Source organism: Stegodyphus dumicola, chromosome 1, assembly GCF_044657685.1.
Source record: "Stegodyphus dumicola isolate Sdum_Otavi_A_Nest chromosome 1, ASM4465768v1".
Lineage (NCBI taxonomy): Eukaryota > Metazoa > Arthropoda > Arachnida > Araneae > Eresidae > Stegodyphus > Stegodyphus dumicola.
Window position 1 is genome coordinate 104,995,948 of NC_140768.1, and position 25,176 is coordinate 105,021,123.

Below are 25,176 nucleotides of genomic sequence, written 5' to 3' on the forward strand. Positions count from 1 at the left end.
TATTATTTAGTTACAGAACGATAATATTTGGTGGCAACAATCTGAAAAATGATACATCACATTTAAGTGATTTGATGTATAATTCCATATCAAGACTAATAGCCTTCTAGGCTAAAAACACTAAAACTAATGGAACAAACACTGCTTAGATCTCTTCATGAATAGTCCAATCTATTTTTACTAGAGATATTCATACAAAATAAAATTTAATTAAAAATATAAGTTTCATCAATTAAATAAATTTCATTTATTGTTGGAAGACATTTTCCTTAGCAAAGGTTAGAAATTGAAAACTAGGAGTTTCAGCAATCTACTAGAAGAGTAGAGATGTGTTGAAAAACTGGGAGTATTTTAAATTACTTATAAAAAATGATACAAATAGGAATTTTTACCAAAATGGTTCAACATGGCAATAGAACAATATTGTCCTAATAAAAATAAATAAATAAAAAAAGAACATATACGGTAAGTATAACACCAAGATAAATAACAGAAAATGAGGAAATAAAAATACATAACTTACTAATAGAAATATTTATTATTTAAGAAATAATTTAGTATAAAACACTAAATACATTATTTATACATAATCTACACTTACATCACAAAACAGTATAAGCTAAACAGCTTTAAAAATTAACATAAAAGTTAGCTACATCAGAATATATGCCATAGGGAGCAGGAAATGGTTGTCAACTCATCTGTGAATTTGTTGATTCTTCTGAACCTTTGGAAGACAAAGATAGTTGGTCTATGGATGACTGTTCCAAAGACTGATTCATTGATGTAGAGAAAGAGAAGTCTAAGCCATCGCTCTCAGCAGTGCTGCCTTTACTAGAACTGCAATAACACATTTCTAATTAATATTTTATGTGTAAGTACTAAAACTAATACTTAACCCTTTGCACTCATATGTCACCATACAGTCGGCACAATATGCTTCACTATTGTGTTTATATGTCACCACAATATACTTTACCATTGCTCTAGTATGTCATATTACAGTTACCATTGCATTCGTATGTCCCCATCCTATTTTTTAGTATTATGCTCCCATGTAGTCTTTTCTCCCCCAGCTGATGTTGAGTGAACTGAAGGAAGTGGGACAAGACAGCAGTGGTTCCAGTAAACCAGAGAAGCTTGTCACAGTGTCCCAGGCATCTTTCTCCACTTTGCTAACTGACTTTTGGGGAATTTACTACAAAAGTGAACTAGACAATCATGTCTTTCAAAAAATCTTCAATGGATACCTTTACACTGTGAGATTTATGGGAATGAGATGGCTAATATGTTTTGCAAAAAAGAGGGCTACGATTCTCCAAAAGCCAAAAATGAGTGCAAGCCTCCATTCTATTAAGATTCAGACATCACTAACATATCAAAAGATTTTTAGAGATTTTGCCACTCGGGCTTGTGATGGCAAGCCTTGGTGTGTTCTCCCAACAAACCCAACTTTAGTTCCTGATCACCCGCGAACAGCTGCAGTTGCATCTTTTAGACTATTGATGGGGCATGACTGTCTACAGAATCACTTATTTCGCATTGGACTAGCTGATTCGCCTTTGTGTGTTTTATGTAATAGTGGACAGCCAATGGCGGCAGAACATTTTGATGAGTGTGAAGCACTGACAAATTTTTCTTGTAAATTTCAGTGCTATTGGCAAGCAAGGAGTTTAATGGCCTAATGGCCAATGTAACTGGCATTTGACAAATAAATAAATAATGTGAATATTTTCAAAATTTTCAGAACCTAGTAGTGCTAAGCAGCTAGGGGGGAATACTGCTTTATAATTTAAAAAAAATTATTGTCTTGAAAACATTTAAGAAATAAAATTATAATGGAATTTTAAAGTATAATTCAGCTTTGACAAAAAGCATTTGAATCACATGGTTTCACATGATCCTGTTCTTCAAATATGGTGAGAGGTAATGTTTCAAAAGTAATATAACCACAATGGTTTCCTAACTTGGCACAGTTAGCCTTTTTTAAATTAGAAATTAATGATAAAGCTGTAATCGTTAATAAATATAATAGTTGTAATGAAAAGAATTGTTTGGCGAAAAGTCTGGTCACCAAGTAACATCTATTTTAGCATATCTAACCTATTAGCTCCTCTTAAAAATAAACAGCTCTAAGGTCATATGCAGCTTACCACAATCGGACTATAGTGATCATGAATTTTATATGGACTCATATGAGAATGAAGAATTAGGTTGTGGTAAAAATAACTGCACACAGATATGAAGAAGAAAATATTATTAAACAATGATGGTGATATTGTGGTCAAAAAAAGAAGAATGAATTCATGCAGGAGGAAAGATGATGATAGATGAAAGAAGAGACAACTGTGGGCCATGGAATGACATCGCTATTCAGGGCAATATACCCCACAGTATTAATTTTACTTCCAGCAATAAAAATGAAAGGCCACAAATTCTTAGTTAACTGTGCAAGATTTATACATTTTTTTTAAGCTTTTCTTTTCTGATGAACTTTTCAGAAAAATTATGGGAGACAATAATTATATTCAAAATTAAACTGTACACAAAAAAATTATCCTGTATTTAGTCTATATTTTTAGTTACCTTGAGTTTATGTTACTGTGGAAAAATTTCTCGGAGTTGTCCTAAATATGGCCACAATTACAATTTTTTTTATTTACCTCCTAAAGTTGCAAATTGAAATGTAATACAGTGTGTTTCAAAAAGAATATATGTATTTCGAATGCATATATTTATTAAACTGTATGACATACGAACATGAAACTTTACACACACATGTACGAACCTCTTAAGTTCAGATTACAGATGTTCAATATGTGCTCCATCAGCGACACAAACAATATCACATGGGTACTCAAATTCCTCCCAGACGCAGGCAAGCATGTCCATCGTCACTCATGTTATGACAGTACGGATCCGATTCTTCACCTCTTCCAAATTCTGTGGGAGTAGTGGTACATCAATTGTCTTTAATGAAACCCCACAGGAAGAAGTCACAGGGTGTCAAATTCGATTACTGTGGAGGCCAGCTGAGACATGCTCAGTCACCAGCTTCTTGACAACTAATCCAACAGTTCGGTAGAGTTTCATTCAGATAATCATGCACTTGTCGACACCAGTCAGGGGGGTGCCCTGTCTTGTTGTAAAATAAAGTTGTCTTTGTGCAGCCTCGGAAACAACCAGTTTTGTAACATAGCAAGATACTGCTGACCGTTAATTGTGTTTCCACCAAAGAATGAGTCCTAAACAGATGAACAGATATCACACAAAACACATTGATTTTGGGCGAATCTTGTACATATTTAATGGCTGCATGTGGGTTCTGTAGGCCCTAAATTCGAACATTGTGTTTGTTTACATGACCACTCACATGAAAAGTCGCTTCATTCCTGAACATGATGCGTTGTGAGAAAGTGTTATCATTGTCAATGGCATCAATAATCTTGTTACAAAATGCCACACGCTTGTGTTTGCCATCAGGACGCAGAGCTTGTAACAAATGTAACTTGTATGGCTTCATAACCAACCAACGTCTCAAAACATGCCAAATTGTTGTTGCAGGCAAATGTAACTCTCGACTGGCACAACGAGTTGATTTTGAAAAACTACGCTGGAAAACAGCTTGAATTCGTGCAACATTTTCGTTGGGAACATGAGGGCGGCCAGGATTCTTTCCTTTACATACACATCCTATATTTACAAACTGTTGATACCATCTGTGAGTGTTCCACTCATTCGGAGGACCACTTTGGTACCTCAACTTGAATTGTCTTTGCACTGTAATCATGAAATTGCATTTTGCAAACTCAAGAACACAAAATGATTTCTGCTGCGAAGTAGCCATTTAAAACATGTGACGGCTACCACGCAAAACAGAAGGTAACTGACAACTAGCGGCTATTAACTCTTTCGCCGCCCTCTCCTGTCCACAAAAATTTTTCCCAGCGGCCCTCTGTTTTTCGCAGTGTGTAATGTTGTTTTCTCTGTACATACATAACTTTCGTAATGGATGAATGTAAATGAATATTAAGTAAAATTATAAGGAAATAAAGCATAATGGAAAAGTAATTATATCTCTGCTTATTTCTAACAGCAGGATAATTTGATAACATCTGATCCAAGTGGTCCACTCCTCCTATTTTGTTGATTTAATCTTTTACAATTATTATTTTTTTACAGTTCTTTTCTGTGTTCCAACATCAATCATTGAGTTATTATGGACTGTACTCATCAAACGTATATCCTTATTGTCTTTCTAATTCACAAGCTCATTTTTTCTCTTTTTCTACTGAGTAGACATTGAAGACATCACTCACTGTCTTGTATCTTATGTAAAATGGCACGAATATTCATAAAACTCAGGGAAAATTCTATTAGAAATGAAATGCCTGATTAGTGCTGCGCTCTAGGAGGTATTAGAACAAACAAAAATAAAAACTCAAACAAGTAAACATTTAGAAAGCATTTCAAATGTTTAAAAGTTTTTAAATGTAGAAGAAGGCTTGAAGAACAATATGGCCGACGAAGAGGTTAATATAAACTAGACCAGTGGACGGCAAAGTGCGGCTCCAGAGTCGCATGTGGTTCTTTGGCTCCTTAAGTGCGGCTCTTGTACAAATATCCACGGAAGGCGCAATATTTTCATTTAAAAACAAACTTGGTAAGAAAAAAATTACATCTTATTTTGATAAATTAAAATTCTTCTATAAATCGAGAACATGTATAATTTTTTGTTTGAGTAAAAAGTTAGATAGGTAATTAAAACTTTGTATTGTTGTAAAAATATGTAACGAACATCGAGTTTTAATTTTGTTACACATAAACCATGTACAAGGTACCAGCATGCGCATGCATGCTTTTTATAAAGCAGTGAAGGTGAAAATTGGCATCACAGAGCAGCAGTTGCAGTGTGAACAGTTTTGTCTTATCTACCGTGTCTGCCGTTGTCCTGTCTTATTAAAAGTTGTATTTTTTAATCTAGCTGCACATCTTACAGGTATTGTTATACGATTTTATTACACCTACTATGTATGTTTGTGGTTACGGTACAAAATTTGTAATCGATTTTTCGATAACTTCTATTTGTCCAAATGTTGGAAATTTTCTTCCATTTTTGGTTGTATTAAAAGTTTTGTTATTCTGATGATGGACTAAATTATTTTTTTCTTTTTAGTGCAGTTATATATTTTAATAAAATTGTATTTTTTAAAAAGATTTTTTTTTAATTTTTATTTCAATCAATTTAATAGTAATAATAATTTTGTACTGGTGGCTTTAGAAAAAAAATATATTTGGAATATTTTTATAGGCACCCCAATTAACATGGCTACCAAAAAAAAAAAAAAAAAAAAAAAAAAAAAAAAAAAAAAAAAAACGAAAGATGAAAACCGCGAATTTAAAGTTGAGTGAACCGAGAATTTCGCGTTCATTCAAAACTTGATTGGACTTCCAACATGTCTTATTTGTAAGGAGAAATTCGCACATAACAAGAAGTCAAATTTAGAGAGACACTTTACAAGAAAGCACGCGTCATTTAGCACTAAATATCATCCTACCGGTGATGCAAGGAAGAAAGCAGTTGAGGAACTTCAGAAGAATCAAGAGTCGTCAACTTCTGTGTTTAATAACTGAATGCAATCTTTCAGCAATATTAATATGGCAAGTTTTGTTTGTAGCCAAGAGATTAGGAAAACTGAACACAGACGGCGAATACATAAAAAATTGTTTTGTAAATGCATCCGAAGAGCTATTTCGGGATTTTAAGAACAAAGCAGATATTCTGAAAAGAATTAGAGTTACCATTATCTGCCAAAACCATTAAAGATAGAACAATTAAAACGTGTTCGAATATAACCACCCAGCATATCAAAGATCTGAAATTGGTTTCGGCTTTATCAATAGCAGTTGACGAGTCTTGCGACATAAATGATACAGCGCAAGTTTCACTTTTTGTAAGATTTATGTCTCATTCAGGCCCTAAAGAAGAACTTTTAGGATTCTCACTCAAAGGTTAGACGCATGGAGAAGATATCGCCAATGCTGTAATTGAGCGTATGTATAAACATCATATTCCCCTCGATAAAATTGTGTCGATTTCAACAGATGGGGCCAAAAGTATGACCGGCGTAAGAAAAGGGGTTGTTGCTATTATGGAAGAAAAAATTAATCACGAGATACTTGTTTACCATTGTATCATTCACATTCACCAAGAAGAGCTTTGTGCGCAAACATTTACGGAAGAAATTTGTAAAGTTATGAAATTAGTAATTACCGTCAACTCCATTTTAGATAAAGCTGTTAATCATCGCCAATTCAAAGAATTTTTATTCAAAGAAGAATTCAAAGCAGAAGCAATAAGATTCGAAAACAAATTATACATTTTTGCACAGGATTTTGAAAGGAAACATTGTTTCACTTTCCAAGCCTGCTGAAGCATCACCAAGAAAATAATTCCTCTATTGATAAACGCCATTTTAAAACAATAATTTTAAATATGAGGGAAGCATTTCTCAGCAGGTTTCAGAAATTTAAAAACAGCAGAGCAACTTTGGCATTTGTCAAAAATCCTCTTAATGCTACGATAACCGAGTTGAAATTTTCTCCTTTTGAAATTGACATTAGTAGCTTTGAAATACAATTGCTGGATTTAAAAAACAAGGAGATATGGCACTCTAAATTCGAACATCTTTGTGTTGAATTGGAAGTATTGGAGAAGAAAAAGTGTGATCTTAGTTCACAACACAAGTGGTTTGCTTTGAATGACCTGGAGAAGGAAGACATGATCATTTTCAACACTTGGAATAGTATTCCTGACTCTTACGATCAGCTGAAAAAGCTCGCGTTTGCTGTTCTTTCCCTTTTCTGTTCTATATATATATATGTGAACAATTTTTTCAAGCATGAACATTATCAAGAGTGAACTGAGAGGTCGTCTTATTGATGAAAACTTGGAATCATGCCTAAAATTAAAAACAACATACAAACCTGACTTACTCAAACTTTCCAAGGAGATGCAAGCGCATTGTTGGCATTAATAAATATTTATTAAGTATTAAATTTAGTTTTATTTAGTGTAATAAAAGTTTACTAAACAAGCAGATTTGGCTCCTAATTTTTTTAAATGGTTGTAATATTCATATTTGGCTCTTTGGCTAATAAGTTTGCTGATCACTGAACTGGCTTGGCTATTGGCAGAATGATCTATGTATTCATTCTGCCAATAGCCAAGCCAGTGATTGATAGTTTGGACAAAATGACATTTTGTAATACGTATATTCTTTTTGAAACATGGTGTATGTTCCCAGGGTTCGTACACATTTCTGCACATAGAAATTCAGTACTTTTAAGGACCACTAATGGAAAAAATTAAGGACCTATCAGGAAATGCAAACTGAATAAATTCAATTAAACATATTATCTATGCCTAAGCTGCACTTTTGTAATATCATCCATAGAATAAAATTGATCCGCAAGTAGGCTACATTATTATTAAACATAATTATAAAACAAATTTGAAAATAAACTTTATAAAATTATCAAGTAGCATTAAATATTTTAGACTTGTAATAATTGGGTATATTTGAAAGAAAATTAGTGGCATTTTATTTACGTTTTACTAACAACGAGCTTTGTGTTAATTTTTCCTTTTGTCTCATTTCATCAAGTACTTGGTCAATTTGGAGGTTTAGTAAACAGCAGGCAGATTTTATGTCAAACGGCATAGATTAAAATGAGAAGTAAAATCATAATCACTATGATTTGTAACAGATGACTGGCTGTTGCCATCGTTGTTGCTTGCCTAGAGAGAGACCTCCTGGTCAGAACAGAGCTGAAAGCCTGATTCTTAACACTAGAAGTGCCATTGGGGTCATTTTGACCTTTTTTTCCAATTTTACGCGTTTTTTTTAACATACAGCTGAGCTTCGAAGCTGATATTTTTTTACTTTTTCTAAAATGTTTCCAAGTATACTATGCCAATTTTTCATATTTCTACGTTAATTATTTAAACAAATAATCGCAGATATACCTAAAACAGCCAACTGGGGTCATTTTGACCCTCATAAGAAAAACGACACTTGGAGCACTAGGCCATTCAAAACTTTGTGCAGATGATTTGTGGAATAAGAATTAAGGACCACCTGCGTTCAAAGAAACAATGTCACGCAATCAGTTCCATGAAATAATGCGGTATCTCAGATTCGATGTCCGAAGCACCAGAGCTGATCGTCTCGCCACTAACAAATTTGCTCTCGCTTCTGTAACTTGGTACAAGCTAATGGAAAACTGTTATTTATGCTATAATCCTGGACCAGAAATAACCGTTGATGAACAATTGTTGCCTTGTAAATCAAGATGTAGATTTATTCAGTGTATGGCGAATAAACCGGACAAGTTTGGCATCAAATTCTGGCTAGCAACTGATGTAAAATCCAAATATGTTTTGAATGGTTATCCTTATCTGGGCAAGGATGAAGAACGACCAACTAATTTACAACTTGGGGAAAGTGTAGTTCTCAAATTACTGCAACCGCATCTAAACTCCTGACTCAATGTCACAACTGACAATTTTTTTACTTCTGTGAAACTTGCAGATGAACTTTCTGCGAAATAAACCAGAATTGTGGGTACAATGCTTCTGAATAAGCGAGAATTACCCCCATTGCTCGTGACACTTCTTCGGCACGATATTCATCTTTTGCACTGAAAAATGGAAACAAAATACTCACAATATATAGGTGCAAGAGCAAAACGAATGTCGTGATTCTGAGCACGATGCACAGTAATGTGTTTACTGACGACAGCATAAAGAAAAAACCGAACACTGTCACTTACTACAACAGTACAAAATGTGGCATTGATGTCGCAGATCAGATGCTGAGGAAATATAGTACAAGTATTGGAAGTCGCAGGTGGCCTGTAAATGTTTTTTACAACGTCCTTGACATTGCTGAACTCAATGCTTGGATTATATTCAAAGAATCCTTGGGCACCTCTATTTCCCGTCGAGAATTTATTCTTGCACTCATGGAAGAACTACGAGTTGGTGCACTACGCAACAGATGCCTCCCGATTGCTCAAATACCGACACTTAAAGGAAAGAAATGTGCATTTTAAAGTTGCAAGGGACAAAACAAGACTGTTGTCAGCTGTGAGGGATGCCAGAAACCAATTTGTGGTAAATGTGTTGCTGTCACTGTCAAGCGTTCATATTGTATCACCTGCGGTAATGTATAACAAACTTTGGAAAACTTTGCATGTTTATTCCCAATTTATGTTTTTTGTAATTTTTTGCATATGTTCTATTTTCCTCTTTTTGCATTTGTATCTTTTGTTTGTTTTTCAAAGATTTTGTTTTTGTTATCTTACATTGAAAGATATGTGCTAATTTGCGCTAATTGCACGAAAAAAAATTCTAAAATATAAAAAATAAATAAAAATCTCTAAAAACTCTTTTACGTGGTCATTTCAGCATCATTTCAATCATTTACTGTGTTTCTACTTACATTTCTTATGAGGGTCAAATTGACCCCCAATGGCGGTTTTCGGTTAGTCTGAAATTCGGCTGTTCTAGTGTTAAATGATATTAGGATAATTACACATTAAAAGTTATTAAAAGGTAAACTAACAACATACAACAAAAATGTTTATGCACGTTTTTAATTTGAAGCCTTCCCAGAAATTTTGGCTAATTTATATCAATTTCCTTCTCTTTAAGTATCTTTTCTAAGAATTAGAAATTTGTTTCAATATGTAGACCAATGTTCCTACTAATTTCTACTCACTTTATTTCTGAACTTGTCAATCTGTCGACAATGTACTTATGAGGTTTTATCTGAACTGGTAAAAGTTATACAGTCCCAAACCACTGACAGATGTGAAGCAAATTATTGCCATGCCTGAAAATAACTATAAAGTCAGATAAAGGTTTAAATACACCTCTGTATTTAAACAGAACTTAGAACATAAAGGCTAACAAACAAAAAAAAAAAAAAAAAAAAAAAAAAAAAAAAAAAAACTACAGCTTGTGGCGATGTGACTAAACAGGAACAGTCAAAATCAAACTAAAAATGTGGACTAGTAGTCAAAGAGTACACAGTTTAATTTTAGTCTAAGTTGACTCAGTAATTCTATCGTCGTAACAAATTCAAATGTTGGCAACAATAACGCAAAGAAAAATCTTGACAAATTATCAGAACTCTCACGAACTAATACAGCATGTAAGCGGAGCCTAGAAACTCATTCTGTCTTACAATCCAAAAACCTCAAGCTTAAATAATATTTGATTAATTCTAACTGATCTGAATTCTGATGAGGAAATGGAAAGAAGCTATAGTAATGGTTGAAATTATAAACAACTGTTTAATTTGTAGAGACATTAGGTATATATTTTTGGAAGCAGGCAAGATGAAAAATGAGCAAACGCCTTCGCCGGAAATCGAACCGCGGACCTCTGGAATACCGAGCCAATGTGCAAACCACTATACCACAAAGGCTTGCTAGGAAAGCGAGAGAAATACCTTATACATTTACATAATAATAACTGTACATAATTTCGAAGAATAATTTTCTTTCTCTTCGTGCCTTCAGTTTCTTCAATACATTTCTTCATTTTAGAATTTTGGGATTTAATTAAAGATTTCTGTTATTCTAAAAAATTCATTTAGAATACATAGAATAACCCATTAATTTCATTTAACATTCAGAATAAATATAAAATGATATATGTCTGGGCTGATTATAGAACTGGTGTGAGAGAATTTAGTGACACTCTGAGCAACAAAATCCAGAAATGGCAAAACTTTTAGAATTTAGGACAGGCATTGGGTGCACAATTTTGGAAGGCACTAAGCAGCAGTTAATTTAGGACCCACAGAAATTGCTTCAGGTGGGAAAAGGTCTAGCATTAGCCCTGTGTATGATTAACTGAGACATATAAGATTAATCTTTTAAATTGTCAGTTTTCAATTTCTTTATTAATAGGAAAATTCCTTTTAGAGATGCTTGTGTATGTGATAAGATTAGATGCATTTTTAAAATTTTCCATGCCTGTGTATAGTGAAAAAATGAGAAAATAAAAGGAAGATAAACGTGTTAAAAAAAAAAGATTTCTAATATCAGAAATAAAACATTCAAATATTATGTTTTCATTGTTCTTTCAAAAGTTCTTTAAAAAGTAAGAAATTCACACAAACTTTCTGTAAAATATCAGGTTTTAATAAAAGTTTTCCGCCACTGCAAATAGTTCATGTTGCCATGTTTAATCATATTTTGTCAAACAAATTTTGGCATTTGAGAGAGACTTGCTTTAGAATACTTAGTTGTGAAATTTGTAAAAAAATATCATTAAGTACAAGGTGTCTAAAATGGAACTATCATGCTACCAGATTAGGACCATCATTTACTTCCAGTTCTGTTGCAAAACATGAGGCACAGAATGTCACCAAATCATATGTACAGCTTTAGATACTAATATTGTATCATATGACACTGTGAAGGTTTGGTACCGAAAGTTCAAAAACAAGGACTACGATATTCAAGAAGAGAGCACTTTGCCCAGTCTAATGATGTTGATGAGGCCTGCCTGCAAGAACTTTTGGAAGAAGATCAGTATGCAACCACTTGAGAGCTTGCCAAGCAGTTAGATGCTAATGTCATGTCCATTAGTCACACTATGCATTGCATAAACTTGACATACAAGTTCAATCACTGGGTGCTGCATGAGTTACGTTGCAGATAAGGATAGACGTGGTCGGGGCTGCAATAATCTGCTGGAATATCAACACAAGGACAAAATTTTGGACTGGATCGTCACTTGACGAAAAGTGGATTTACTTCAACACAGGCCAAAAAGGGGGTTGGTCAGCACCCAGTGAGCCCATTGGAAGTGTCGCAAAGCACAATTTAACTAACAAAAAGATCATGCTTTGTATCTGGCGGGACTGGTGCAGTTTTGTCCACAAAGAGTATCTGGAAAAAGGCAAAACCCTTAACAGTAAAGTGTACAGGGAGATGCTAGTCCATGCTGACGAAGCTATCAAGGAAAAAGTTGAGTTACAGAGCAAAAAGGTAATTTTCTATCAAGATAATGCAAGACCACATGTGTCTACATTCACTGGCTGTACTCTGTATGGACTCCAATTAATCTTTTCCCACACCCACCATATAGCCCCGACAATGCTTCTTCGGACTTCTACTTTTTTTCATATCTGCAGCTACATCTTGCTGGTGGTTCATTCTGCACAGGATGCCCGAAATGAGGCTGACCTGCGTTTGGACTCATGGCCACTAAGTTTCTGGGCCGAAGGCTTTGAAAACTACCAAAATGTTGGCAGAAAATCATACATTTTGATGATGATTACTACCCAAACTAAAGGTACTGCTTTTTTTTTTTTTTTTTTTTTTTTTTTAATGAGGTTATTCTGTTTTTGGACTTGCAGCCACCAATTTTCTGGGCCGAAGGCTTTACAAAACTACCAAATTGCATCCGTTGGCAGATCCCACATATCCATCATAACTGCAGGCTGAAAATCATAGATTTTTTTTGGGGGGGGGGAAGATTACTAACTGCACTAAAGGCACTGCTTTCACGCTTCTTTATGAAATTTTATTAAGAATGTTTTTTGGCTGAAAATTTTTGTTACAACCAGATAACATCCATTACATGTTACTACCATGAAGACATTTTTCATTTTGTCTCATTTTTCTGGAATCTTCTAGAATTGTGGTTCTGTAAATCTTGCCTTCAAATCCTTCTAAACTTTCCAAGTTTCTATGTCTAATATCTGAAAGAAAAATTAGCTCTACCAATTCTGTAATGGCAAAAAGGCAGAAATATTTTGGGGGAAAGAAAATCAGAGGGGGGAAAATGTAGAACTAATTTTATAGAGAAAACTGGTGCATATTCTGAGACAATTACACAAAGAAAAACTCAAAAGAAATTTTTAATTAATTACATAGCTATTTTGCTTTTGCCAAGAACCGTTTCAGATATTGTGCTTTATAGCATTTATTATGTTGTTTATTTTTCAGATTCAAAATATTGTATAAGTCACTAAAACAGAAAGTAATTTCACTATATAATATGAGAAGGAAAAACAAAAATGGTTTAATTTAATGTTACTTCTTAAATAGAATTTCAATATATTATCATTATTTTAATGAAATTTATCACAATTATAATGCTTAAAAAATCACTAAAAAAATTCATAGATCTCCGAATTAAAAGTTGTTTTAAAGAAGTTTACCTTAAAATCTCCAAAATGTTGATAAGTTTTCATATTTAGAACTGTCTATAAAAGAATTTACAGCTCCAAAAGCAAAAAGTTGTTTAAGAGATCTTCATCAGAAAAAATGAAATAATTTCGAAATGCTTATATTTCACTGCGTGCCCAGAAACTTGAGTATTGCATGGTTTGTATTAGAAATAGGAACAAATTATAACCCATTCAAAAGATAGCCGTATTAGTCAGTCAACAAAAATATTCCCCCAAAATCCTAATTCACACTCAAAATGACAGTAGTATAAACAGGCAGAAATTTCAGATGATTAAAAAGAAGGATTTTCTGCTGATTTTTGCTGAATTTAAGGGCCGTGCAAACCCTGGTTCTCATAAAAATGTTTTCATCTTAATCTAATGTGAAAAACATTCTGAGTGGAAGTCTCCATACATATATACAGTCAAAAGTCATTAATCCGGACTCGTCGGGACTTCGGCGATTTCGGATTATCGGTTTTTCCGGATTATAGATCATGAGTTTAAATCTGGTAAGACGGCATGCAGAAATTATGAAATTAAAAATATAAAACCGTAATTTATGAAATAAAGAGCAATTATGATCTAAACAGTATCAAAATTTACCAAAAAAAGCTTAATATTTATTTGTTTACTTTATTAAACATTTCTTTCAACGCACGCATGCGTAAAGCATACATTACGCATAGTCGAAATTAGAAAATTACAACCATAAGACTATTTGATTTGTATTCGTGATATTTATGATGACGAGGAATTTGATTTAAATCATATCAAAGACGGAGTACAACGAGATGAAATACTACATTATAAGCCGAATAAAATAAAAACATCTGCCCTGAAGACAAGGTTAGTGCTCGCAGATCAACTTCCAGTTTATTGCACAATGTGACGTACCCCCCCCCCCCAGCGCAGAGCAGCGTGAAATTGATAAACAGATTTCGCAATGGTTAGAGAAACAAAGGAGCCTTTATCCATTTTTTGAAGCAATTCCACTTTTTGTTTCATGGACATCGAAACATGCTTTCTCTTTGTAGATCCAACATCGGAAATTCTATTTGACGTAATCGAAAGTTCCAACTTACTTTTATAAAATTGCTCTAACAGTCTGCAAAAAAATAATAAGCTGGTTCCAATTCGAAGATTAAGGGACAATGCAATCTGCAACATTAACTGAAATAGATAATTAGATAATTTTAGCTTAGCTTATACCGTCGATTATACATTAAATGCGCATGTGTTAACGTATTACGCGCATGCGTACATGCATATGCACATGCGTAAAGGTATTATGCGCATGCGTTAACACATTATGCGTTGGCGCATGCGCAGAAAGTTTGTAGCTTTGAAGTCCGGACTAACGACTTTTGACTGTATATACCAAATGTTATACGAGTGCAATGGGTAAATTGGCGTCTTTGTAATATTAAACTATCCAATAATATTATAGCTTATAGGTTAATTACACAATACAAAAAAATATCTTCCTGAAAATCACACATGCTACAACAATCTTTTTTCTAACTAAAAAGAGTGCAATCATTTTGAGTCACATTTTTTCAGATAACAAGGAAATGCTTTCAATAATCGAGGATATTTTTACTAATAGGAACAATAAAATATAAATACCAGAAACAAATCAAATATGAATTTCAATAATAGGAATAAATAAATGTTTTTAATAACAGAAATAAATACAACATTATTCAAGTAAATGTATCTACTACAATAAATTTACATGTCTATATCTAGTTATAAAAATTTTTCCATTGGCAATTATTTTTTTTAAACTGCTGAAGCTCATATCGACGTTGGAAGATTAATAATATTCTTTGTAACATGTGTACAGGTATCCCATGCTTTATAAAAATACAGCATTTTCTAAAACTTTTCACATGGTACAAATATCAAAGATGCAGTTATTGTGAGCTTACATAGGAAAACGTTTCTATCTCAAAAACAACTAGACATACACACAAAGTAATATGAGACATCTAAACTGACACTAAAAACAAGAATATTGTATTAAATAAATTGGATTGGTACATTTAAGACGGCCAAAACACAAATGACCAAAATCTTAATAAAAAGTACATGCCAATCATAGTAGTTGCCTTAGGCATTCAGGCATTTCTGTCAATGCGTCAAAATGTGAATCCAAGGCCTAAATAACGCTCATGGCTGTAATCTCAGTAATTTCACAACTACCTTACAAATATCGTTGTGATTTTCAAACCTTCATATTAAAAGAAAGTTGCCAAGGAGGCAAAAAAGATCAAAATCTTTTTGAATAGTCCGATAAATACAGCTGGTGCAGAAGAGTTCAACCAACTTATGTATGCAACACAAGGACATCAAATCTGTTCACAAATGCTGCCTGTTTCAGGGCAGTTGCTAATATTTTTTGCCCAGTCTGGGTTAATAACTATCTATAATGAAGACATTATTTTACCTAGGAAGACACTGTTAATGATGCTACTACTAAAGCAACAGCATATCTTGACAGGTGGTTTTGGGAAGTGCCCAAAATGCTCATCTGAATCTAACGATTGGTAAATCCACATATCAGATGCAACAGTTTAACTCTGGTAACAGTTTGATACAGAAGCTTCCAAATATTTTTCAACATGAGAAAAATGATTACGACATGCTTTGTTCATAAAATTATGATCACAGGAGACCACAGATTGAAATTATTCATCTATTCTATTGCAACAAGATGCTGAAGCATGGTGAAATGGTTGTCATTTAAGCTCTTTCTCATTGGGATTAGCTTCCATAATCTGCCTCATAGAAATATCAGATAAGATTGTAATTTATATTAGTTTAGTACGTCTTTTAATAGTAAATCACTTGTAAAAAAACCTCGAAAGCCAAACTATGAATGGTGTGTTTGCAAGCTGTATGTGATCCAAATGTTGTATCAATATTATCAGCTTTAGAACTGGCAGAGTGATCCAATTTCAGATCGCGAGGAAAAGTCACATTCAGTTATGCACAGTCCATTGTTCCAGCCATTTATATACCTTTGAAACAAATTATCCTAATACCATTTTTGCACAAATGCTGCTGAAAATTAATCAATTCTAGACAAAAAGAAAGAAATTTAGAACCAAATCCACAAAGATATGAAAGAAATAGAATTAATAACAATGAAATCCAAATTTCCCCCAAAATATGTAAAATTCTACCAGAATTCGTCAAATCCATGGAAATATAGAGAAAGGAAATACAATATATATATATATATTTTGTATTTCATTTACATATATATATATATATATATGCAGAGGAATTCAAATGAACCCTCTTGCCTTGGAAAATCACTGTGTTTCTGTTAATCCAAAATTAGCTGATGAACCATTCTAAATTCAAAAATTCTGAAATCCTCCTCAATGCATTAGTGGAAGACGGTTATAAATGAAGATACATTTAAGTTTGTACATAAAGATTTGTTTCTGTACTATTTCATTACGTTTGTGAATCAACTGCATAATATAATTGGAACCATACATTTCACATTACATTGTTTAAGGGTTGATACCATGGGGTTCTAAATAAAAACAATCTATGTTAAAAATAACCATAAAATTTTGTATCAAAATTTTTAAATCAAAGAAATATTTAAGTTTCATTTCAAATTGGAAAGAAGGCATCATAAGCCGAAGAATCGTATCTCCTTTAATCTAGAAAATAAACAAAATCTTACATTTTTTCTTCAGTTACAAAATTCATATAGAAAGAAATACCTGTTAGAAATATTCAATGCAACCCCTTCATCACTCTGCATATTGGAATGTGAACTTCCTATGAATTTACCTTCTACTAGTATCAACTCCACAGTTCGGTCATGGGTAGATGATATGAAGATAGACTGTTCAACATGAGCTGGACCCACGTATTGAGGTTTACGAGCTTTCATCACTCTTCGAATACCACTTAAAGAAAAATACTTGCATTATTAGCTTAAATGTTTTAATTTTCTGCATAATTTATTTGCATCTAGCCATAATCTTTCTTCGGTAGTATGTACATAAATCTTAAATTACATAAATAAATCAACTATTTTCAAACACCAAGAAAAAAAATTACAATCATTAAAATACATGAAAAAATCTAAATGAAAGTAAAAATAAAGCAATATACCCCCCCACACACACACACCCAACAAAAAAATTGAACTAAAAAGGATGATATCTAGTGCAAAGGTTTTTGAAAACATATGCCACAAGACAAACTTGGGTAGAAAAAAAATAAAGATAAAAAGCTAACAAATGCAATGCACTGAAATGCCTCGAGCCTCCACTATGCTGGCAATAAAGAAAAAGTTCAAATTGTAAATATAAATATGTGCATGTATTTTTGTGTGCTTGCAATGAAATCTCATTCACGTCTGAATTTAGAACTGAAATTCTAAAACTGAATTTCTGTTCATATCAATAGCAAAATTATTTATAAAGAATAGAAAACAAGAGAGAAATAAAAATGAAAGATTATTTGCTATCTTTTGCTATTGATATGAATTTCTGTTCATATATCAATCGCAAAAGATAGCAAAATTATTTATAAAGAATAAAAAACAAAACAGAAATAAAAAGAAAAATTATAAAATTGAATCTACATGATCACAAAATTGTAAAACAATTCTTTTGATATCACATGCAATAACCTACAAGGTGCAGCCATTAATATCCAGGAGTGATCTAATAACTCCAGCAAATATTATATGAAACATATAACCATTTAATAGCTTTATAAGTAACCCCCACCTGACTTAATGCACTTCTGTACTCAGCTGCGTAAATTTCGGAAACTTCTTTCAGCATGCTCTTTTAATGTGGATGCCATTGTTTTGATAGTTTCAACGTCCTCAAATCTTGTTCTCTTCACCAAATTTTTCAGTTTTGGAAATAAGAAAAAGTCTGCCAATGTTGAATCCAGAGGGTATGGAGGATGCTATATCTCTATGACCTCATGATGGGCGGAACACTGTCGTGCAAAACCAGCCGACTCCCATTCTGTTGAAAACAAGGCCCTACTCTGCAAACTCTTTGTCAATGTCTGGGAAGAGCTGTGTAAAACTGTCCAGTAACAGTCTTGTTGAAAAAACAAATTCCTGATGAAATATCCTTCGCTATCGAAGAAAGCAATTAACATTACCTTGATTTTGGACTTTGGGAATCAAAACATTATTGGTCTTGGCGAGCTTAGAGACCACCAAGTTTCGAGTCCCTGGACTTTTTGAAAAATATGTTTTCTCTGACTCTAAAGGAATTTTCAGCTAAATGTAAGCCTTTAACTGGGAGATTGCATTAGTAATTGTAATAATTTTTAAAAGGATTGAGACCTGACTATGAATAATTCAACAAACACATTTAATGGCTGCACAGACTATGGATAATTCACAATTCAAATTACAGTACAGATACATAAATGATATTTAACAATTTAAAGCAATTTATAATTTTCCCAGTAAAAATGTATTATGTAATTTTATATGAAAAACAAATTACAGTAAATCCTTAAATCACGAATGCCTCTCTTCACAAACAAATTATCTAAACAAACAAGCAAACAAAAAACATGCCTCGGATCATTAACGATGTCTCAAGTTACGAGTACTCAAGCCAGCAAAGTATGATTTTTAAATTTATTTTGAGAAAAACCACCTATAATTAATGCTCAAAGACAGCCGGAAACATTGTAATATTTTCCACTGCTTAATTTTTATTAAAGCATGGTAGCAAATAATTTGTAGTACTTTGAACAAAATTATGAACAGATTGATTTACAGGCCTTGAGCACTATGACACTTGGGACTTTTTGTTACCTCTGGGTCTAGAGAACCATAAAAAGGAGCTCAATAAGAAAAAACTACAACTTCAAAGACAGCATCAAAAGGCAATTGGAGGAAAAATGTCTTCCCCCCCCCCAAAAAAAAGAAAGAAAGAAAAGGGTTCTTAGTCTTCAAATGCAAAATGGAGTAAGATGCAAAATTTTCATGTAAGACCTTGATAAAGTAGTATCAAACTACAGCACAAATATTTGCAATTGCAATGTTACGTTTTGATTTAGAAACATTTTTAAACGCAGGCAGTGACAAATCACAAGGGACAAATTTTCATTCAATTTTTTTAAACATAGACTCGGTCTTCAGCAGCATCGAACAGCCCTTCGAGGAAAAGCAAAGATAAAAGAAGATGCTTCCTAAATTCATTGACCTGAATATTTTATGGGAGAAAATTTTGCTTCTATACAAAAATACCTTTCTCCTTTTCCACTTACATAACCCACTCGGCTTTGCACATACAAAATTAAAGCCAGTTCTCATCTATTTTTCTGTTTAATATTATGTCTTTTTTCTTTTAAATATATTTAACGGTTTCCATTGGTTTTAAGTTTTGAGCTAGTGCTGAAAGTACTATCGTAAAACTTGAATAAATAATAATCCAGGAATGAATTAATCCATTTTTAATTAATTCCTTTGAAGAAATTTTTTTTTCAAATAACGAACATTTCAGTTCACAAAAAAACTTTTAGAAACAAATTAAATTAGTGAACTGTAGTTTTAGCGTAATTCTGAGCTATTTTTACTTTTTGTACATTAACAAGCACTTTTGGATCTTAACCAATATTAGCATGCATTTTTTTTTTCACTTTTAGCACTATTTATATTTTGAAAATCTTAATAGGTATTACTAAAACTTAAATAGTGATTTTGAAAGCATATTTCTGAAATTGCTCAACACAGCAAACACAGGCGGGGAGTCTTAATTACACAATCGTTTGACATGATGCCGTATGTTAGTGGCAGTAAATCAAATCATACTATTTTCAAGGTTATGCATCTAAATATCTAGTTTAGACATGAAAAATTCAGAAAAAACACTTACGATTCTGTTACGTGTTGGGAAAGTATTTCTATGACTTCGACAGAACTGAAGTGAATGACAAAAATGTAAGGACACCGATATGCTAAAATTAAGAAGAAAAATTTCAGCACACAATTTTCTCAACTAACATGGAAAAAGTGTTAAAGGGGAAACAAATCTAAAAAAAACACAGGAACTTGTTTTTTACCAAATGATAATGGCAGTTTCCACTTCAAGTCTCCGGGCCTCGTTCTTTGCCCTAACTCATTTACAAAAACTCCCATTTCTGTAAAATAATAATGCAATGTTTTACTAAAAGTAACATTTTACATAAATTTCGCTTAATTACTATTCAGTTTCTCACGATTTATTGAATAAAATAATTTTTATTTTCTAATTTGCATTTCTGCTTAGGTGATAATGCAGTTTTTATAGTAATATTTACCATTGAAGCAAAGCAGATATTCCTCGGGGTCATCAGGATGAGCAATTTGAAATATAGCAATGGGGAAACTACGAAACTGAGAAGCTCCATATACTAGACCAGCCAAACTTGCATCTTTACTATCAAGAAACCCTAAAAAATATGTATTGTTAATATGTGCAAACATATCTTTAGAAAATTATAAATATTTTGTTTATAAAATACTTTTCACCGAAACCTTCAATAACAGAAATGCATTAAAGAATAAATTATATACTTCTGAACAAAATATTTACAAATACAAACTTGGAGGTAATATTTTATTGCAAAAATTCAGCCAAAAGTGAAAACTTATAAAACTAAATTTAAATGTCAGCACATAAACAGCTACATAATGTTCATGGGTGCAAGTCCAATGCAGAACACAGAAAAATAAAATTTTGATATAAGCGTGTTTCAAGTTTTCCTCCTTGGTTTTGAAATGTGGGAATCGCACACTTAATGAAGGGATTAAGGAGAAAGTATTACTAAATAGTTTCATGGAAGTTCTTTTAATAATTATATAACATTATGAAATTAACATTACTTAAAAATATTTTTTTAAAAACACATTATTTTGAACTATATAGAAAGTTTATGAAAAGCAATAATGTAAAACATTTAGGTATAAGAAATTAAGTTTTAGAGATACAAATTTGCATTTCTCCCATTCATGATTGCACTGAGCTAAAAAGGCTAACTATATAAGGTGTGCAGAAGGATTCCTCCCCGAGGAGACGAACAAAAAACTGTCTTCCCGATTCTGAGCGTCCTGAAGTTTAACCTCCCTGCTACGCCTATCTGATGATGTTTGGCGATGTGGAGCGATTCTCTCAAGCGTGGTCCAGAAATATGATGCAAGGAGTCTTACTAAGGAACAGTTCATTGGAAATAAGAATCTACACAAGCATTCTGAATTATCTATCTACATCGGGAGTCCAGGTCTCTGTCTACCAAGTCCAGCAGTAAGTTGAACATCGGTAGTGTTTTTTCCCACCCCAAAATTTTTCTTCTTTCCTAGGTTTTTTCTGAAAGTATATGTATCTGATGAAGAAAACAAATGCAAATATACAAATAGAGAAATTGGATAACAGTAATTTTGAAATATGGTGTTTTCAAGTGAAAATGGTTTTAATCCGGTCAGAGCTTTGGGATGTCATGAGTGGGCAATTAGTCAAGCCAGAAACATCCGAAAGTAACTTAGCCGAAGTTGACAAGTGGGTTTTGAAAGATCAAAAAACTTTAGCAATTATTGCTCTGAGCCTAAAATCATCTGAGATAGTACACATTGAAAAATGTCAATCCTCTTACGAAGCATGGATGAAATTACACAAAATTCATCAGCCTAAAGGCCCTATTATTAAAGTTAGTCTCATGAAGCAGCTTATCTCAAAAAGGATGAACGTGAACGAAAACACGCAGGAGTATTTAACTTCATTCTTTGAAATTGTAGATAAATTAGCAGAAATAGGAACTGAAATTCATGAAGAATTTCTTACAGTTTTGCTATTATGTAGCCTAACTGAAGAATTTGTAAGTTTTAGAATCGCGATAAATTGCCAGACTTAAAAACACTTAAAGTTATTAGAAGAAGCTAAAAGTCGCCAATTTAAGGTGAAAGAAAACAGCCACGCTCAGGATGTGTTAGTTACAAAATATCACGGCAACGCAAAAAAGACTAAGAAAGCAAAAACCTTCAAATGTTATAATTGTAACAGAAAAGGCCACAAAGCATCGGAACACAGGCAAACCAAAAACAAAAATCCTAATCAAGAATCCCCTAAAGTAAATTCTCTCACTATTGTGAATACAACACGAGAATTAGGAGCACATAAATGGTATCTTAATTCGGGAGCAATTGCACACGTGTGCAATGACAAAAGTATATTTACATCAATAACTGAGACAAAAAGTGAAGTTCAGTTAGCAAATAATGAGTTTTTATAGGTTAAAGGGAAAGGCAAAGTTGAAATTTATACAAGTGTTAGTTCACAAAGCCTAATACTTAATGATGAACTTAACTTCAGTTAAGTTCAACCTAAAAATGAACTTAATTTTAGTTAAATTAGCAACTCAACGTAAATGAACTGTTTACTTTAGAAATAATCATGCATGGATTAAAGACAAAAATAAATGCGTAATTTTACATGCAATGAAGCAAAATTGTTTATATGTTGTAAGTCAACAGGATGTAATTGAGGTTTCAAATGCGGCAAAGGGTAACATAAATAATTCAAACAGTAAACTGAAATTATGGCCCGAGATGTGGGGGGTAATGTTACCCGCGTCCGTGATTATCCTTAAGTCACACGTGCCCCCTGGGTGGTGCTTAATGGGTAACTGTCACAAAGTCCTGTGGTTTAGTGGGATGAGGTTCAGTCTGATGATGAGTAATCTTATGACGACCCAACGAACCACTCTTCCCTGGGAAAACCGACGATTGTGGGGAGGATTTGAAATTCCGAGGACCTTTGATCTGGAGAGGAGGGGTCTTGGAGGAAGCAGCCATGTAGAGGATAGAGGAGAAAAGCTGAGTTTTGCGTCTCAGGCCGCCAGATAGTACAGGAGCCTGGGGCAGCCTAACCAGCATGTCCTAGCTGCTCTATCAGCTGGTGTATAATCTCGCCTGCCTTGTAGTTCCAGGTGGTGCCTGGGTGGGGTCCTGCATGGCAGAGCGGTGGGCTCTTCCGAGGTCACTGCTGGCTGCTGAATCTGGGGCTAGCCCCTCCAAACTGGCTCTTAGAAAATCGGAAGGAATTTTTCTCCCCCTTCTTTCAATCAGATACCAAAATGGATGCTTGCGATATTAAATTAGATAAAAACGCATCTTCTGAAATCCCCACTATAACCACTGTAGCTCCTTCTGAGGGAGTGAATGTGCCCTCGCGTGCAGACGCTCTTCTCTTCAGGACTACAGAAACCAGAACCGCTGGTGAAAGGGTGAATGTGCCTTCGGACACGGACGCCTTGAACCCAGTGGGGATGGATACTGACTCCTCTGTCAGAAGTACTGTGCCAGATGCGCAAGCGGATGACCAGTCACCAATGACGGAGGTTGCAAATAAAAGAAGAGAAAAAAGGCAACGCCAGAAAGAGTGGAAACGGATGGAGAGGGCCATGGAAGGGATCTCGATCTCTGGGGAGAAGGGAACGAAGGAGAAAACAGATAAAGCTGGGACCTCTGGAGTGACCTCCAAACCGGTGAGGAAGAGCCATCCAAGCAATGAAGAGTCTCGTAAGAGAGAACGCATTGCTGGTGACACCCCGGAAATGGCCCTCAAGAAACGACGGCTTTATAGTCAAGCTGCAAGAAAGGCAATCACTCTGCGAATCATCTGCAAGGATGACTCCAGAGACATAACATCAGTGGATTCAGATTTCATCACCTCTATAATTGATGACCGAATTATCGATGGCTCTATCACCACCTGCAGGGTCCACAAGACAGTCCTGCAGCCGAATGGCCTCAACATTGCATGTGAGGACCAGGAGACTGTGGATGTCCTAAAGACTTTAATTAATGATCAACCTGGCCCTGAAGAAAACCATCCCGGTTATCATGCCATGGCTCCCGGGGACAGACACACCCCCATGAAGAGGTTTTTCGCTTGGTTTCCTGGTAACAGGTCACCAAAAGATAACATCAAGCTCCTTGATGCCTGTAACAAGGGCCTGGATGTTAAGAAGATCGCCGTCAAGGCAGTTATCCCTGGAGACAGAGGTAATACCTTGGTGCTGGGAGTGAAACATGAGCTTATGGATTATCTGGAGGCTCAGAATTTCAAACTTTTTTGTGGTGCCCATGGCTGTGTACAGCTGAAGGAACCAAGGCAACAGGAGAAATCAATTCCTCCGGCCAAGGATCCTCCGAAGAAGCAGTTGACGGAAGAAAAGGAGACCGAAAAGGAGTCGGAACCAGAGCTTTCTTTGGAGGCTCTGGGGAAGACATCTGAATACTTTTCCCCTGTCACTACTTCTTTGAAGTAGTGGGCTAAGGATGCGGCTTTTAACTAAGTCTCTCCTAAAATCCTTCAGGGTAAGTTCTTTTCTCTCATTTAACCTGTTTTAATGGTTAAGGTTAGTCAGTTAAACCTGCAACATAGCAGAGCAGCTTCACACAATTTAGCTGCTCAATTAGGTAAGCAAGGCACTTTCGTTGCCTTAATTCAAGAACCTTGGGTGTACAAGGGTAAAATCCTTGGTAGGCCCATGAACGCGCACTTCCTTTCGACAGACGGACCTGATAAAAGACCTAGAACTAGCATTTACATTTCTAAAAATATAAAGGCTATGAAATTATCCCAATTTACAATAGAGGACTTAACTGCTGTTTTAATTAAGGATATAAACAGTTCACTGAGAGGAAACATTTGTTTTTGCTCGGTTTACATGGCTTATGACCTTAACATTCCGCAAGAATTTATAGATCTTGTGAGTTTCTGTGAAATAAACAATATTCCTATGGTTATTGGTGGTGATGTTAACGCTCACCACCTACCATGGGGCAGTTCTGATACTAATCCTAGAGGAGAAAAACTCATGGCACTTATAATGAATACCAACCTAACTTGGGTAAAAAGGGGAA

The 25,176-nt window shown here is 34.1% G+C and overlaps 1 protein-coding gene across 6 annotated transcripts in view; it reads right to left on the reverse strand.

Annotated features, from left to right (window-relative positions):
• Window positions 1-515: 515 nt before the first annotated feature.
• LOC118202431 (citron Rho-interacting kinase-like) overlaps window positions 516-25,176 on the reverse strand; it is a 284,352-nt gene continuing 259,691 nt past the window's right edge. For 5 of the 6 annotated variants that reach the window (XM_085818648.1, XM_085818656.1, XM_085818639.1 and 2 more), the window contains 5 exons: window positions 20,574-20,705; window positions 20,337-20,414; window positions 20,150-20,231; window positions 17,006-17,194; window positions 516-840 (listed from right to left, as the gene is read on the reverse strand). In XM_085818648.1, the coding sequence (XP_085674774.1) occupies window positions 693-840; window positions 17,006-17,194; window positions 20,150-20,231; window positions 20,337-20,414; window positions 20,574-20,705 (629 nt within the window). In that variant the 3' untranslated portion in view covers window positions 516-692. Of the gene's footprint in view, window positions 841-11,257; window positions 12,786-17,005; window positions 17,195-20,149; window positions 20,232-20,336; window positions 20,415-20,573; window positions 20,706-25,176 lie in introns of those variants that run through there. The other variant, XM_085818662.1, reaches the window with a different exon arrangement.